At 45.8% G+C, this 18,946-nt stretch overlaps 1 protein-coding gene across 1 annotated transcript; it reads right to left on the reverse strand.

Moving 5' to 3' along the window:
* Positions 1–316: 316 nt before the first annotated feature.
* LOC143173850 (olfactory receptor 14A16-like) lies at positions 317–1,351 on the reverse strand. Its single transcript, XM_076363970.1, has one exon. It carries the CDS (start codon positions 1,295–1,297, stop codon positions 317–319), a length of 981 nt encoding a protein of 326 aa, XP_076220085.1. The 5' UTR covers positions 1,298–1,351.
* Positions 1,352–18,946: the final 17,595 nt, after the last annotated feature.

Raw genomic sequence — 18,946 nt, forward strand, 5'->3', positions numbered from 1 at the left:
TGACAGCGATGAACTGTTATGTACTGATGGAACCCCCCCATTTCCCACCTCTGCCGTGCCTCTCAGGAAAAGACTCTTTAAAAGACCAATTTCTTGGACATTTTCTTGGCAGCAGCTTTGGAGAAAGAGCTCAGCCTTCAGGCACTGCACCTGGGACATGCCTTTTTCTTGAAGAGCTGCATTTGGACAGGTCACATTTGACACAGTGTCGTGCAAGGGTCAGACGCAACAGGATCAAGCCTCAAGAGAAACAGTATAAACCCAGAAAATTATGTATAAGTAGGATGATCACAAGGGAAAACAGCACACTCCTGGCCTAAGATAAATTCTGGGAAATGTGCAGAGAAGGGGAGGCAGGGTATTGCCAGTGAAACAGTGTCCATTGTGCCAGTTTCCATAGGGCGTCCTTGAGCTCCTGATTCCTCATGCTGTAGATGAGGGGGTTCACTGCTGGAGGCACCACCGAGTACAGAAATGACGCCACCAGGTCCAGGGATGGGGAAGCAATGGAGGGGGGCTTCAGGAGGGCAAATATGCCAGTGCTGACAAATAGGGAGACCACGGCCAGGTGAGGAAGATGCATGGAAAAGGCTTTATGCTGTCCCAGCTCGGAGGGGATCCTCAGCACGGCTCTGAAGATCTGCACGTAGGACAGCACAATGAAAACAAAACACTCCAAAGTTAAACAGGCACTAAGCACGAGAAGCCCAACCTCCCTGAGGTAGTCTGACTCTGAGCAGGAGAGCTTGAGGATCTGGGGGATTTCACAGAAGAACTGGTCCAGGGCATTGCCTCGGCAGAGTGGTAGTGAAAATGTATTGGCAGTTTGTAGCACAGCATTGAGAAACCCACTGCCCCAGACAGCTGCTGCCACATGGACACAAGCTCTGCTGCGCAGGAGGGTCCCATAGTGCAGGGGTTTGCAGATGACAACATAGTGGTCGTAGGCCATGACAGTAAGAAGAAAATACTCAGCTGATATAAAAAAGAAAAAGAAAAAGAGCTGGGCCACACACCCTGGGTAGGAAATGGCCCCATTCTCCCAGAGGGAATTGGCCATGGCTTTGGGGAGAGTGGTGGAGATGGAGCCCAGGTCAACGAAGGAGAGGTTGAGGAAGAAGAAGTACATGGGGGTGTGGAGGTGGTGGTCACAGGCTATGGCTATGATGATGAGGCCATTGCCCAGGAATGCAGCCAGGTAGATGCCCAGGAAGAGCCAGAAGTGTAAAAGCTGCAACTCCCCTGTGTCTGCAAATGCCAGGAGGAGGAACTCAGTGATGGAGCTGCTGTTGGACATCTGATCCCTTTGTTCAGAAGGTACTGCCAAAGGAGGAAATCGCACTCACAAGTTAGGACTGCTCTGTGAAAATCTCTTTCCCTTCCCTGCCCCCCAAACACATATTGTCTCTCCCTTTCCTTTCAGGACCTTCATACATCTCCCTGGCTGGTGTTCTGCTTTTACTAGCCAAATGTGCTGTTAGGAGCAGGGCTCTGCCCATGAGCTCCCAAGGAGTCATCCCAGCTCTACAGCAGCGGGCACCTGGGAAAGGGAGTGACAGCTTCTGAAATTCACTGTTTACTTCACGTGTTATCCACTTGTAATGAAGAGGAGCTGCTCAGCATCTTCCAGCAGGAGAACCCCAGGGAAACTCCTGGACGCGCTAAAACTGTAGTGACCTGAGCAGAGACAGCTTACTCCTCAGCCCCACACACGGCACTGTCCAGAGACCCACAGGGTCAGACAGACTGATGGACTTTGCTCCCGTGGACACAATTGCGTGGCAAGACCTGCTGCATTGGTGTGTGAGCTACATCGGCACCCCCCCTTGCTTCCAGAGAGTGTGAGCGGCAGAACAAAGGCAGCATGGGCAGGAGGGAAAGATGGAGAAATGCCCCAGTGCTGCTGCTGAGGGAGGACAGGGACAGACAAATGGCACTTGGGAGTTTCTCCTTCTTAGGATTTAGCTGCTAAGGAGGTGACTCAACCCAAGACCCTACAGCCTTGAGGGCAGAAGCTCTACTGGGTGGAAGAGGAGACCAGGGGCTGCTCTGGGGAAGGCATCTGCACTGCAAGGGATGGCAGGGAGGTGCCTGAATTCCCCTCCCATGGTGATTCTGGTAGCAGTTCTGCCTCAGCCCCTGCCCATGTCTCTGCTGCCTGGAGCTGTCCCTGCCAGGAGCTGTTTCCCTGTCCCCAAGCCTCGTCCCTGCCAGTGCTCACAGACCCCATCCCACCGGCCGTGTGCTCACCTCTGCCCTGCAGACACCTCCCAGCAGCAGGGCACTGCCCAGGGGCATCTCTGTGTGTACAGGCTATGATGGGATCATCAGCTCAACCCTGATGAGGCTATAAAGGTGATCATAAAATCATAGAATCATTAAGGATGGAAAAGACCTCTAAGACCATCGAGTCCAACCGTCGACCCAACACCACCATGCCCACTAAACCATGTCCCTAAGTGCCTCATCTACACGTCTTTTAAATATTTCCAGGGATGGTGACTCAACCACTTCCCTGGGCAGCCTGTTCCAGTGTTTAACCACTCTTTCAGTAAAGAAATTTTTCCTCATGTCCAATCTAAACCTCCCCTGGTGCAACTTGAGGCCATTTCCTCTCGTCCTATCGCTTGTTACTTGGGAGAAGAGACTGACACCCACCTCGCTACAGCCTCCTTTCAGGTAGTTGTAGAGGGCGATGAGGTCTCCCCCTGAGACTCCTTTTCTCCAGGATAAACAAGCCCAGTTCCCTCAGCCGCTCCTCACAGGACTTGCTCTCTAGACCCTTCACCAGCTCCGTTGCTCTCCTTTGGACGCGCTCCAGCACCTCGACGTCCTTCTTGTAGTGAGGGGCCCAAAACTGAACACAGTATTTGAGGTGCGGCCTCACCAGTGCAGAGTACAGGGGGACGATCACTTCCCTAGTCCTGCTGGTCACACTATTTCTGACACAAGCCAGGATGCCATTGGTCTCCCTTATCTAGGGAGGAGTTTTACAGAGAACAACGGAGACTTAGAGAGGAGTAAGTATTTGGCTCAGTGAAGTTGCGTTGTGTTTCAGTTTTGTATTTCGGTAGCGTATCGGACTGCAGTTACGCTAAAGTGCATCTGACATAAGCAAAAATGACACAGTGTTTCTTCCAATCTACTTTTTCCTTGCGGAGGGTAAGCATCCCAAACTAAAACAAGACAAATGTGATTCTAAAACTTTCCCTAAAACTTGTCGGAATTCTAAACTGGTTTTGCTTAAATAGGATGTTCACCTTCTGCATTTGCACACAGTATCCATTTTCTCATATTGGCCATGTTTTGTTTCTTGGTGTCTTTTTGTAATAAAGGCCAAACTATAATTGTAATAAAGGTCAAACTTATTTTAACAGGGAAAAGAAAAAGTCCAAACTTGATGAGTTTACAAATGATTTTGCTAAGAAACTGGTGGAATATAAGAAGATTCAAAAGGAGTGTAGGCGTTCGTTTTCCAGGTAACTGCTTTACATGTCCGTAACGGAGAAGCAGATTGCCTCGAAGAATCAGGAGGAGTTCCACTCCACCTCTCTATCGTTAGGTGGACTGGGGGATTCAAGGGATTAGCAGCGATGGGAGTTTCACATGTAGGTTACTAGCTCAAATATGGCGGAGATTACAGTTGACTGAGGCTAGAAACTGAGCAGGTGTAGTTGCTGGATTTTCTGCGTCTCCCTATTCTGATTGTAACCATTACCTCAAAGCACCTCGGAGAAGATATGTGAGAGAAATTGTCATCTTTTCCTCTGTTGTTTCTCTCATGTGGATACAAGGAGAGATTTCAACCTGGACTGCAAACTGGTGGCTTTCGCTAGGATGTTGTTGAGATTGTTGAATTTGTCTTAGCAATTAAAAGATTAGACTTGTTTGTAAGGAAATCTTAAATTGGTGAAGGATTTTGAGAGGAGGAATGATGCTAATGAACATATGCGGACTAATGTGAAATGGTTCTTTAAAAACTAATCAAAGAAAAACTTGTGGAGAAAAAACTCAGGGTAGCTGATGACTTCTACCCCCAAAAATCACTTGGTCAGGCGTCTGAATAGCTCTCTAGTAGTAATGCTGTCAGTATCTTTCCTGGAGTAATGGCATTGAGTCATATTACTAGAGGCTGAGTTTAGAAGCTTTTAGGTATGACTTTTCTTGAAATGCGGTCACTATCCTTGGTTAGAGCTAGAGGTACATGCAAACTTCTGCTAGGACAGCTGGCTAGAAGTCTTGATTAAATAGTCCGACTATACTATCGTTCTAGGTCAAGGTCACGTGGTTATCACCATTCAAGGTCAAGGTCACCACCACACAGAAGATACCATTCACGGTCAAGGTCTCCAGTATTTAGAGGCCAGTCTCCCACTAAATGGACTACACCTCAAGGGGAAGGAGAAAGGGAGTATTTTAACAGACACGCAGAAGTTCCACCATATGATATGAAAACTAACTATGGCAGATCTGTTGACTTGAGAGATCCATTTGAAAAGGACAGATATAGAGAATGGGAACGGAACTATAGAGAATGGTATGAAAAGTTCTACAAGGGCTATGCTGTTGGCACTCAACCTCGACCTCCAGTAAACAGAGAACTCTTTTCCAGAGAGGTTTGGTCCACCTGGGACCAGATGAGAGAAGTCGCCACATGCTTGGGGACGTAGGGAGGATTATCCTGGTAGGCAGAGCCACCAAAATCGTAATATAGCTGGAAATTACCCTGAAAAACCTTCTGGAAGTGGCATCAAAGACCCTACAAAAACAAAAGAGAAGGAGGTGGAAAATCCACTGGGAGATGACAAAGGAAATAAACATAAAAGACACCGGAAGAGAAGAAAAGGGGATGAGAATGAAGGATTTCCCAGCGCTGGGTTGTTAGAAGGTGCGAGAAAACCAGGAGAGCCAGTTACAGCAGAAGACGTTAAAATGGACTCTCTGTTCATGCTCCCAAGCAGAGATGATGCCACCCCTGTGAGGGATGAGCCTATGGAAGCAGATTCTATTGCTTTCAAACCGGTGTCTGAAGAGGAGAAAAAAGAGAAGGATAAGCCAAAAGCAAAAATTGACAAGACAAAGCAGAAAGTGGAAGTGGCTGTTCCTCCTAAGGAAGATGATATAAGAGAACCAGCTAAAGCTTCCCAAGAGAAGGTGGACACCGATTGTGAAAAATCTCCTCGAAAGGAACCTCCTGTGAAAAAAGTGAAGGAGGAGTAGCCCAAGACAGACAGTGTTAAAACATCTTCCTCTTAAAAGGGTGAGAATATTTTGATACTATCCTGTAAAGAGGAGTTGCCAGTGTGGGAAGCTAGAAGGGGAGTACCTGATCAGCCTCAACGTAACGTTGCAGGATTACTCATCTTCAAGACGCAAAGAAGAAGCATTCAGAAGCTGTTTACCCTTTTTCATATGTTTCATTAATTTTGTGTTGGAAACTAAGACAATTTTCACAGAAGAATTTAATTGGCTGTAAGTTATGGACATTTCAGGGGGGGGTGCGACAGCTGAAATAGAAGCATTTCTGGAACATGGGCAATTGCGTGGCTATTTTTCTCTTTGTTTACAAGCATGTGTATAAACACAAATCACATGTTCATAAATAACGTTAACATTCTTTTAGCCTTGTGTGTTCCCGGGCATGTCTGTATGGCATTTCTAAGTAGCATCTTACCACAAGCTAACACAGATTAAAAAAAAAAAAAACAATGAAAAAAGGAAAAATCCTGGAGCGGGAGGGAAGCCTTAGTGTTAGTTAGAACTAATTAAAGTAAATGGAAGACAAAGCAAAACCATTCCCTTCTTGCGTGCTCTGACTGTACCTGATTTGGGCTGTGGGTAGCCACAGGGAGGGTGGAAGCCTTGCGTCTCTCTTTACAAGTCCTCTCCCTCTCTCTCTCTCTCACTGTAAAAGCACTGCAGCCTCAGGTGCTTCTCGCATTGGAGACACAAGGAGCTTTATTCTTAAAGCTAACTCAGGTCTTGGTCTAAAGTGTGTGGGGTTTGTTTGGTTTTGTTTAATACACATATTAATAATTATAATGACAGTTCACAGTTTTTAGTATTTCATATAAACCCAAGATGTTTCTGTTGACCCCATTGTGGGAAAATAACGGAAGATTGGCGAAGAGGACTGTAAACATGCTCAAGTGACTTGCAGCTGGGGTGTAGAAAAACACATATACCACACTAATTGTTGTTTAGCCTTGTGTGTTGGACAAGTAGAACACCTGTGTTTAGATAACATAAGCCTGTGATGGACTTAGAGGCACCCTAGCGAACATGCTTGAGATTCCTGCCCTGCTACGTGAAAGATCAAAGCGCAGTGGTAAACTACGCCTGCGCGAATCCCTGGTAAACAGGCGAAAACAGCAGGTTCGGCCATCCTCTAGCATGGACCGGGCTCCGCGGTGCCTGCGTCCCCGCTTGTGTGCCTCTGCCCGGGTGCTGCTTCGGGGATACCCCCATTGGCGAGGTAACGAAAATAAATTTACTCTTTGCATTTCAGCCGTGGTTTTGTGGTTGTTCCTGCATCCTGCCTGTGCCGGCTCACCCAGACAGTTTACCCTACTCTGCAGGCCTGCAGAGCACATGTAGTCTTATTTCCCCCCATCTACAATGCAAGAAGGAACCAAGCGTAGGGCGCAAGATGCCATGTAACAGAACACAAGTCTGACAGAGCAGATGAGAAACTGGCTTAGCTGTAACTCAAGTCTGAAACGGATTAAAAGAAAAAAAAAAAGCCCAACAAAGAGAGAAAGCAAGGATTTAAAAGACCTGACTCACTGTCCTGATATTGCTCGTTTTTATCAGTTGTCAGTATTTGTGCAAAGCTTGCAGCTGGAGATTGGAACATTCTTGCTAGCCCTGATTTTAAGGCTGCAGTGTAATACTTAGTGTGCAATTAAAGCAAAACCAGCCAAGGTGCTCTCGGGAACAGCAGTAATGTGCATTACATAGCATCATTATCCCATGCCGAACAAGGATGGGGCAAGACAGAACTCCCTTTGGGAAACGCACTCAAATCATGTTGAAAATGCTGAATTCAAGACCCCACTGCATTAGCTACTGGTGTCACTCAAGACTGAACAGCTATCATCTGCCTTTGTGAACAAGAAAAATGAAGTCGATTGGACAGACACAGCGCACCACAGAAGAGGAAAAGTGCTTTAGGTCGAACCTCAGCAAGACAGAAGACATTTAAAACAGTTTCTTCAGCGATGCTTGTTACCAGAGAGAGCCGCAGGAGTTTAACCACGTCTAGTGGAGAACAAACGCCCCGTGGGTCCAAGCGTGCTGGTATCAAGAAGGAAAGGTGGGCTGTAGTGGTTTAATGTCCTTTATTAAGTTAAAAAAGGGAAGCCTAGCAAGGCAGAGCAAAGCTTCAAGTCACCAGTGCCTGGGGAACCACTTCACCAAGGAAGTGACGCCAAGCACACTCTGACCTACACCCTGGTGGAAGTTCCAGCTCTTCTGACAAGAGGATGCTGCTGCAATACCGCTTGTGGGGTCAGGCAGCACAGGGAGCTGTGCTGGGAACTAACAGAGCGACAGCCGGCTGACAAGGCAGCAGATGGTCGAGCCAGGTGTATGGAACGGCTGCCTGGATGGGAAGCTCTGCTGCATGAGCCTGTGCTGACCCGGCCCTCTTCCAGCCTGGAGGGATGCCAAAGGCACAGTGGCACAGAGCTGCTGGCTGGCTCCCTCTGGGCTGCAGGCCCCACACAACAGGGCTTTCACAGCAGGAAAAAAAAACAAAGCTCATTCTGCTAATTTTCTGCACTCTCTGTTCTGTCTCAAACATATGTGCTAAGGCTGTACAGGCTGACGTGTGTGTGGGAGAGCTGAGGGAGGATCAGCAGCAGGCAGTTAGCTCTGCCAGCCACAGGAGACGGGGCTCCTTCACCCATCAGCTAGCGTTGAGGCTGGTGTATACGCTCATCAGGGCCATGGCTTAGGCACCCTCGCCCATGCAGGACCTGACAGGAGGGCTGGCTGGGCTACCCCTGTTTCATGGGGACAGCAGGCAAGGACTCCGAGATTTCAAACAAAAGCCACTTGTCAACATTCAGTCCAGAGAAAATCCAAAGGCTTGCTGTTGGGCAGCAGACCTTGGATGTGATTTCCTAGAGAAAGCTGAAAACTACTGTTACAGCTTATTTGCTACTGTTATACAGCCATCTATAAGCATAAAGTCAGTCCTTTTCTCCCGCTCACCTTTCTCTATTGGCTGTGTGCTACTTTGCTCTTCCTTTTCCCAGCACTGCAGCAGTTGCCACAGGGTGTAACCACCTGCTAATCCCCGGCTCGTCCACTGTGCTCACTGAGGGCAGCAGGGATTTCCTCCTGGGAATACTCGGTGTGGCCAACAGCAACTGCCTGGGGAAGCAGCAGGCAAGAAAATGAACCCACCATACATAACGAACCATAACTCCATTTCCTCTACATTTCTGGGCATCTGCTCCCTCTGCTCTCACAACGTTCCTTATTTTAAAGGGCCTGATCAAATAGAGGACACAACATTATCGTAGGAAAACCAGGACAAACAGATTCGTCTGTGCGTTTCTGTATCTCTCAGGAGGAAGATGCTGTATTTTTAGGTCACGATCTTTGCAACATTACGGCATGCAACCTCCAGGCATCTGAATGCTTCGAACTGAGCCAAAAAAGCCCCCGAGCTAAGACCGAGAGGAATGCCACAAAGAAGCATCCGTTTTAAGCTGATGCTTTATTTCTAGTCCTAGAGGCCACAGACAAAAAAAAATTGTAGACAATCCCTTTCCCAAATAAAAGCACACTATGCTTTCCTCTCCTTGCCTTCCCAAAACAAAAGCTTCAGTGAAGTGCTTACTGTATACGTGAGCATTCCTCACAGCACAGGGCAGACATAATGGCTATGCCTGTTGCTCCTTTTTCCATACAAGCGGATTCGTGACTCACTGCAGACTGCTGACTTCTGTGTGGTGGGATGTTTCGGCACGTTTGCCATTGGAAAGAAGAAAAAAAAAGGATCGGCCACAGCTCCAGCAAATGTCGGAGCAGGCCATCTGCACAGACTCAGTGTAGCTGTATTTGTCAGCCAGTTTGTGACATTATTATTCCATATGCACACTCCCAGTTCAAAATGCTTGGGGTAGAATTTGCCAAAGTGTTACGGCTTGTTCGGTTCTGCTCCCACTGAAGACAGACCCCCATTAATTTCAGCGGGAGGAGAATCTGGACAATTTGGAAAGCTTTGGGGAAAAAAATGCCTCTCATTTAAGAAAGTTCAACTTTTCCCTTATTACACATGTGGATTTGAAACAGCTCTCACGTTCCAGGGTTCTTCAGGTGTTTTTATACAAAAAGAACTGGCTGAAGTGAGGACTGGACATGACAAGCACAATGGAAGGAGTCAGTGGGCACTGACCCACTGATTTTCCACTTAGGAGATGGAAAACATCCTGACAATCCTGGCGTTTGGGTTAGGTAGCAGATCAGGCCTCTTGTAGGTATAGGTTAATGACATTTAACACAAAATCAACCTGGCGTCGTTTACTCCAAAATAAAACATATTAAAGCATACAGCCCTAGTTGGGGGGGGGAAACCCCCAAAACCAACAAACAAAAACATTTCTCCAGTTTTATTCACCTAACATCTTGGGGAAGTTTTAGCGTGCAGCACCCCAACCTATTGTCCAAAGTTTCAATGTAATTTAGTAGGCACTGACCTGTAGACTGGAAAAGTGAAGTACTTGTCTGAGAGCTGAGAACGCCTGGGAAGTTTATGATCCTGCACATGCTCATGCAGAAAAAGCAGGGAATGCTTTTAAAGAGTGTTTGCAAAACCCACCCCTGGTGATTATTATTACCTGTTGTTTGGAAACATCCAGAGGCCCCCACCACTAGCAGGCACCACTTGTGCTGGCCATCTCTTCTAATTACCTTACAGACAGAGACAACCCCAAGGAAGAGCAAAGCAGCAGAAACAACTGCACACAACACGGTAACGCAGAGCACAGCAGAGCAAAGTTAAGGTCTCCTACATCCCAACACAGCCACACCCATAAGACTGCATTGACCCTTCACGGTTCACACTCATCACATTGCAAGAATAAGATGTTACTTTTGTTTAATTCTGATGGTGTAAAAAACCATGATAATTCAAAAAACCCAGAACCATTCCAAATCAAGCTCTATCATTTTGCACAAAATGCCATTCTCATTTCCTGCAATACTTGCAGGCGCCTAGTTTGCAGACCTTAGGCTTAACACCTTTGGAGGTCAGTATTCTCTAACTGTCTTTGGACTCGTCACAGTTCGCAGGCAAGCCAACAGCATGACGAGGCTGAATGGCCTGTCAGTACACCACACATTAAACTGAGGATTCAGCTTAATGAATGCTTGGCTCAGCTGGAACCGTCTCCCTGCTAAGCTAGTAAGCTTGCTTGTATGCAGTTTGGTTCAGGTTGTTTCAAATCCACAACTCGCATACTAATTTTAAGCATCCTAACAAAATAAAACAAATTAAAATCGACCCATTGCCATGGAGTATTTACTCTTTAGCAATCTTTCTTTTCCAAAAGAAGAATGGTTTGTCAAGAAGTTTTTCAGCTACCTCTTGAGAGCTGAACCTCACTCTCCAGGGAGCTGGAAGGACTGACATATGTTGACAGCTTGCCCAGCTGACTTGAGTGAATTCAACGTTTGTTGAAATTAGGAGCAGATATCACTAGCTCCGTCTGGACTTAGTTTGGGGCTGCGGTTAGATGTTTGCTACAGAAACAGCAGTGTCACTATCGGATATCCCTGCCCTGGGGCTGCTTGTTGCAACCCCACAGCTCAGCTGGTGGAAAAGTTCGTGTGACTATTCATCTTCTGCTTCAGTGCAGTCAGCTGGCTTTGTTTAAAGAGCCCGGATTGTCAGCCAGAGGCAAACGGTCCATGGCCTCCTCCCCGGGGCTGTGCCCAAACTACTTCTATCAGGCTTCTAACCTGCCTGCAGTTATGTCTCTGACCTTCCCTTGAGACATGGCCGAATATGCTCCAAAGCTTTTTAAGTGAGGCAAACAAGGATAAAAAGTAAGCTCCCGCGTATGAACCTAGCCAAAAGCAGAATGCAGTTCTGGGCTACCTGACTTGAGGTAGCATCCTAGCTTGCCATTCCCAAACAACGTAGGGCCTGCAACATTTGTAGACCTACAGACGCTTGAACAGGTAAATACTGTAGCGAGAAATCCAAGGAGCTGCTATTACAACTTCATCTGCCAGATCACGGTAGATGAGGAGATCTTGTTCCCAAAGGATGTTGCTTCGCTAACCACCATATTATCATACTGTAAAGCAATTCATTCATGCTCATTGAAGAAGTTCTGCCAACTATAGAGCATAAAACAATGAAAGGCATTTGAAGTCAGAACTCACTTGGTATTAGCACAAGTCTAATTTTGCAAAAGTGACTGTTCCTCATCTAATTATAGAAATACAAAAGTCAATACCAAAATTGGCATGCACTAGAAAAGAACAGCTGCTCAATCCTGCTTACTGTAATGCAATTATTATTTGTGAAGCATTCAAAAGGCACAGATCTAATCCAGGGTCACCTGGCTAAAACAGCCGCATTAGATCTGAAAACCCATCAGTCAGGGGAACTACCATCGTAGCAGAAAAGGAAACCAGCTTCCCATTGTGAACTGTGCATAATGAGGATTCTTTGGAGCATCCTTTTGTCTTGTAGAATTACTGGTACGTCCTTCCTTCATTTTGTGATGCTTCTGTACTGTATGTATGCATCAGTATATCTGCCACAGTCTAAAAATAGTTTTCCCTACCATATTCTCACTTCTCTACCACCCCTGTGTCACAGGTTGGTTGTATATAAAACAGCCAAATGTGTCATGAGTTTCCCCCTCCAAGAGCCTCAGCAACGGAGCTGGGTATGGAATTGGTTTTCCTGTCCTCTAACCCTTTTTTATCATGTCAGGACATTTTTGCTCCAAACTTATGATAGAGAGTTTAAATCTTGATGAAAAATTCTTCTGTTTGCTACGGAAAACCGGAACTTGACAAAAGTTGGCATGACTGTGGGAGGGATGGCCCTTACGCACTGGACCATCACAAGAAACAGGACGTTTCTCTCTGCGCTCTGAAGCAGCACTTCAAACAAATTGCATTCTGAAAGCTTTGCTACACAGAATGATACTTCATTTTCTCTCTGTGATCACTCTTAACATGACTTACCTATATTAACAGGAGCATTGCACAGGGAATCTTCCCGGCATCTTAGTTCAGGAAAGCAAACCATGCTAAAGGACAGCCCTGAAAAATGCGCTGAAGCCCTACGGAAACTGATGCGACGTGGCGATGGCTAAGTGCTGGAATAAGGCTGGCGGGTTCTACTGCTCTAATAGAACAAGACTCCAACTGATCTCAGTGGTGTTCCCAGGATCCTTTCAGTGCCTTTTATATAACCTGGAAACCCACTGCTAGACTGATTTTCAGAATACCCTAAATGCAACGGAACAATACAGGATCCCTCACTCTTGCGACGGACAAGTTACTTGAAATCTCACATCCATACCCCCTCAACTCCCAAATGTCCCCATATACAATGCTTTCCTCCATTTTCCAAATGGCCCTGAAGGAGGGGAAAAGAAAAAAGTTAACTGAATCTCAGGAACCGAGATTATGTTCTTTTACTTGAATGTGCAAGATCATTTGGAAGGTAGTAAAGAAGCCTCCCAAATCTCTCTTCTCGTGTCACAGACTTCTTTTGCAAAGAACGGCAAAGCAGCAGTGGTTGCCATGCTTATCTCCTCCTGGAGATAATATTAATGGAAACCAAAACTCTCATCCTGTCTGAGGAACAGTGATATTCAAAACAAGAGCTGTAGCAAGGTCCTCAAACTGCCACGTTCCTGCAGCACTGACCTGGGAGATGCTCTCGGTTTTGCATCACCTGTAAGCTACGCTGACACTGCTACAGGGGGTCATCCTGCACAGCACCAAGCAGTTGCCCTTGGGAAGACATGCTTTCTTCTTCTCACTCTCCCTCTCAAAGCCCCCAAGCTGAATTCCCAGTGCTGTTTTGTTTTCAAAACAAATGTCAACCAAACAGTCACCTACAGCAAACCCCGAGGGAAGAGGCTTGCTTTGAACCAGACATCAGGAGTTTCCCTATCCCGCAGCTCAGTCCATGGGCCATGTGGTCAGTATGGATGCACCCTCCAGATCGCTGTGTTCTCTTTAGGACAATTTTAGATTTCTCCAATCGGCAAGGCATTTTTTCCTTGCAAACTACAAAGACTCTTACACCAATATAGGTACGAGCCTAACTGCAGTGATAGAATGCTTTGTTGTAAGTTTCTGAAATTCTTGCTGCACAGGGTAGAAACTCTGATCTGGCTCAGGTCAAGCTCAGTTGAGCACTGGACACACCGGAGCTTGGGCAGCACAGTGTCTGTTAGGAAGCAGGTTAAATTATGCAGAGGAGAACCCCACAACTACGCTGAGGTGGGTTCTTGGTACCAAGGTACTTCTGTGACTTTTTTACTGCACTGCAGTGTAAACACAGCCTGTGATTTCCAAAAACTAAAGATCAATCTTGAAAACGCAACTCCTTGGACAGTAATAATATTTTGTCAATTAAACACACACCTCTCACCAATGGATTTGTTTTTTTTCTTTAAACCTTTGCTGCTTCTGCAGTAGCCAATAGTACAGAGGGCTAAGGATATGGCTACAAAAAAGTGGCTTCTGTTTTGTGAGCTCTAAATAAACTTGCAATTCACAGTCTTTAAGATTGGGAAAGCTTAAAAAAAGCTCAGAAACAAAAGAAATACAACATTTCAATAAGAGGCCGTTGGTTTTAACCGCTCCCAGGAGGAGGACCTGCTGACAGTATCATGGCAGAGTTTCTATAGAAGTTATTGACCTGTTTATTCCCCACTTCAAAAACAGTAGGCACGAAAAGCAAAAATAAATGAAGTGGCTAGTGACCTTCAACAGGTATTTGTAATGGCAATGCCCTCACCTGAGTAACAGACTAATCCAGCCCTCTCTCAACTCCTCACGCCCCCCCCGGCCAAACCAAACCCTCAAAACCCCAAACCCTAAAACAAGGAATTGAAACAATTTGAATGGTGACTGGAAAATCCCTTTGCCACCAGGGACTGGTAGTTCTTCTCGGCTACAGCACAGATGCTTAGAAACCTCCAAGTTGATGGCTAGCCTGGGGAAATCTTGACTTGTGGCACCCAAGCCACCATAGTTTATGCTTCTATAAGCAAGAGTGTAATTATAACTGTATACACTGTTCTTCCTTCCAGACTTTGGCAATCAACATCATTAACTTCTCCGCCCCACTGCACCTGCGGTAATTAGTCACCAGTATTTTAATAGTACCTCTGCCAGCTGAAACAATGCTGATGTTCCACACTGTTCTGTTAAATCAGAAGGACCTGAATGGGATGTACTTGAAGAAATCTAGAGAAAAAACAGAGGGGGAGAAAAAAGAAAAACATTCTTTTACCAGCACAATTCTTTTATGTTTACCACACAGCTGTTGAAGGGATTCTTTCCTCCCTCTTCCCAAAATTCATTCAGAACATTATATAGTGAAAAAGAAGGACAGACCTGTGCATGCTGTTGTAAATAAAACCCTGCTCCACCATTGCTCCGGTGGATAATACCACTGGACACTAAAAGCTATTTCCAGATTTGGGGATCTTCTTGTCAGGACTCTCTTTGTGGAGCAGGATGAACTGAAGCACATGCTCTCTCACACATCAACAGACTCCAGCGGCTTAGCACCAATCTACACCAGCGTGCAGTCCAGCTGGTGGTGTTTTTGAAAGCTTAGTTGGACATCTGATTGCAGCATCATTCCATTGTCAGAGCTTAAGCAGGTTACTCCCGTCAGGCTACAGCACGGCCTGTTGGTGTCCTCTAGGACTCATATAAAAGAGATGCTATGAAACCAAAGTGAAGTAGGAGCCCTCAAGCCTTTGGTAACCTTGAGTGCTCCTCAGAGTACGGGAGGCTGTCTGGCAAGCAGGTAGCTGATTATTCTGCAGAATCTTTTTCCTGTATCAGGTCGTGGTCCTTTTGAGTACTTTAGAGTGTTTTGTATCAGTTTTGAGCTAGGTGCAAAGAAATGATCTTTTCCTCAACAAATTAAAAGCATCAGGCTCAGGACTGGCCATTAGTATGGAGAAGAAAATGTTCTGTTTTTAAGGACATATCCCATAATCTCTGGCCGGGCTTGCAGGTTTCTTATCCTTGCTTCCTTAGAAAGAGGTGGAGTTCTAGGGACTGGGGAACTCAAGTGTTTACAACCTTTTAGCTCCCCCTATCCCCCCAAACTCAGTTTTCGTTGCTCTCAACCAACACAGGCCTACAACATCGATTTTGCAGAAATCTACCCATCATTGCCGTAAAGGAAAGAAACAAAAAAGGTTAACAATGCTATCTCTATGTCTCCTGCAAGCTACAGCTTTTCACAGCATCTCCCAAGCTCTGACCATTACAGCTCAAGTCTCCAAACGCCGCTTACAGCCAAGCCCTGTTAGTGCTGTTAGCCCTCTGTGGCAGAAGTGTCCTCCTTGTCTTGTGGAGGTGACGCGCGTACCCCACCACTGCCTCCCTTCACTCTCATGCCTCTGCACCGAAGGCTAAAGACAAAGCATGCATTCAGGCACAGCAAGAGACTCAGCAGAGCGGATCAGCAACAGCCTCCAGGCTTCAGACTGCAGAGTGGCTGCTCCAACCATTTTTAGAAACTCAGAAATTCTCAGCATTTTATAAAAAAAAATTTAACCCACTTCTGCATTTTATTTTGTCACCATCTGTGAAATGTCAAAAAGGAAGACATAGGGAAGGGGAAAAAAAAAAGAAGATGACGTTAGTCAATCCACACAGCAGAGAGACAAAGGAGGAGCAGAGCAGTGCGGTGTGCTGAAGCAGACAGGCTCCCACGCGCCAGACGCCTGCCGCGCCAGCAGCATGGAGACAGCAGTCCAGTCCCCACCGGTGCACAGCATCTGCGGTTTGCAGTTACAGTGGCATGGCACAGGTGTCTGCCAAATAACATACATATACATATTTGTATATTTAAGACTCTCAGAGAATTTCTAGGACTGTTGGGAAACCTGGCCTAGTATTCCTGATTACTGCTGACAGCTGCCAATTTCAGAACTCAATACACAACTTCATAGAATCATAGAATAGTTTGGGTTGGAAGGGACCTCTAAAGGCCATCTAGTCCAGCCCCCCTGCCGTGGGCAGGGACATCTTCAACTAGATCAGGTTGCTCAGAGCCCCGTCCAACCTGACCTGGAATGTTTCCAGGGATGGGGCATCCACCACCTCTCTGGGAAACCTGTGCCAGTGTTTCACCACCCTCAGCGTAAAAAATTTCTTCCTTATATCTAGTCTATATCTACCCACATAACTCCAATTTTCACTGCCAACTCTTCATACAGATTCCTGATGACCTAAGAGTCTTCTTCTCTCTTCTTATTCTTGGTCCCTGATTCAGCAATGCACCCTCCAGTCCTCTATAACCAAAGCGTTCCTTTTTGAATCCTGCTATCCAGCTCCTCATTAAGGACAATGCCGTTGTTTCTTGCAGGCATATCTTGCCTCCTGATGCACAGTGTGAGGAAAGTGTCGTTTCCTCACATTCCAAAACTAGTTTTGAAGAGAGAATGGGCACACCTAACAAAACACAAGCGAGATCCATGGAGTACTAATAGAAAGAGAGGAAGGCAACATTTCACTTCAGAAAAAAAAAAACCTCTTCATATTAAAAAAAAAAAAAAACCTGCAAGAGATAGATATAAACTCAGAATTCATTCTGCCGAAGTTGCCGGTCAAATGTCCGAAGTAAGAGGATGGCTCATCAATCAGCTCTTAGTGAGATTACAGATCTCATTCCCTGTCTCAACACCATCTTCTACTTTTAATCAGAATAACAATAGCCTGCAGTACCACAGCCACAAATAGCCCCTTCTTATCTAGAGGTTTAACTTGGAGATCATTAGGATCAAGTTACTACCTTTTTTACGATGCAGGTCAGCATTTTATCTACTATATTACATTCTAGTTTGCATAAGAAGCATGTGCCATGGTACTTTTCCATTCCTCCCGCCCAGAACACGCATTTCACTTCAACACAGATATTTAATAATTTCAGTATGTAGGCAAACATCAAACTTATTCATCTATTTTACGTAAAGGCTTCACCTGGGAAGATGACAGCTTTACCGAAGGCAAGGCTGGAAGAGAAGATACTGACTAGCTCTCACACTCCCAATTTCAAGGCATTCTGACCAAAAGTTTTGGATTCAAACCTTCTATTCAGCACAGAAATAAATAGAAAGGGTTGCCCGTAAGCCTGCTCCAAGTGAGTATGTGAGAACACAGCAAAACCATTCTCAAGCATGCATTTTTCTTAAACGCTAATAACCTGTTGGACTAGCAAGGAAAAACCTACCTTGTTGCATGCTGCATCTGCGTATTTCTTCATTAAATCACTTAGAGAAAAACCTCAGAAAAACAGATGAAAGTGGAGAGTTTGGGGTTTCTGGCTTCGTTTTGTTTTTAAGATGGTTAAACTGGCAATTTTATTGCTTCAACCTCTCTGGAAGCATTTTCTTTGTTTAATAACGGATGAGAGTTTAGCTAAGTCAATCTAAGAGGTACTCTTGTTTCTTCTCAACGAAGCAGTCATCACCATCTGTTCGCATTGGCCAAACACACATCCAGTAAGACCAAGAGAGCAAGGGGTCCCATCTGCTCTGTTTCCCTCACATGGCAAGGAGGATGACAGCAACAAGCCCATGCGAGCAAACAGCCACCGCGCTAAGGAACACAGCCCGCTGCTCAGAAATCACTGGCCTGTATGATGGCTTTCCATAAAGGTACAAATGAGAAGGACAAAAGGAGGACCAAGTCCCTGCAAGATCCGAGCAGAGTGAGAAAGCCAAGAGCATAACTTGGCAACGCTCCCCAGTTAAAAAAACAAACCAACCTCTTATGAGGATGTCACATCAACTTGGAAGAGCAGTGCACTTGCCTGCGCGCTGGCAGGACCCAACAAAGTCTTACTCCTGCGATTTTCATCATCTGTTGCGGCAGGCCACTGGGCACGCCTCCTTAGCTATAGCCTCAACAGCTTTAATTGACGACTATAGCACTTGGGACAGACAAACAGGTGAAAGGCTAACCGAGGCTGTAAGGAAGAAAGAATCCCATGCTACGTCTACATATAACGAGCTCTTTCTGAGTGACAGGGGACTCGTACTCCTGGGGTAAAGGTGTCCATTTTAAATGACAAATCTACTCAATGGGATCGCTGTCTTCACAAAGAGGCACTCTTACTCACCCTGCCGCAAAGGCGGCGAAGAGAAAGGGAACATATGAAGAACACCCAAAACTGAGCTGGGACGGCTCCCTCCCTCTTTGCTTTTGTAGCCCTGTCCATGGCTGACAGCAGCCTACTGCAAATTGCTTACCATAATTTAGCTTACTAAATGCAGTAATGCATTCATAGAGACAGGACCCAGTAAGAAGTGGCACAGCGAGGAACGGGATTTTTGCCAAACTCGACAAAGACACCCTGTGCAAATGAAAGCCCTTATATTTGAAAGAGCACAAGCAGCTTTAAGAACAGGGGCACAGGGGGAAAGCTTAAAGAGGCTCTGTAGCATTCTCAGTACTTTCCCCTGGAACAACCTAAATGAAATCAAGGCGCAGCCTTCCCGATTTCTGTCCCTTATTTCCAGACACTGAAAAAACAACCAAAAAATACTACCCTCTCCAGACTGCACACACATGTTAATATTTTTTACAAGAAAAAATCGCATTAACGCTGACTTTAAAACTGTCCTCTCCACTTTCTAATTAACTTCCTAAGCACCTCTTCCACCTAACATTTGAGGATTCATACATGCACTCTAGTGTGCCA

This window comes from Aptenodytes patagonicus, unplaced genomic scaffold (genome assembly GCF_965638725.1).
Source record: "Aptenodytes patagonicus unplaced genomic scaffold, bAptPat1.pri.cur scaffold_355, whole genome shotgun sequence".
Taxonomy (NCBI): domain Eukaryota; kingdom Metazoa; phylum Chordata; class Aves; order Sphenisciformes; family Spheniscidae; genus Aptenodytes; species Aptenodytes patagonicus.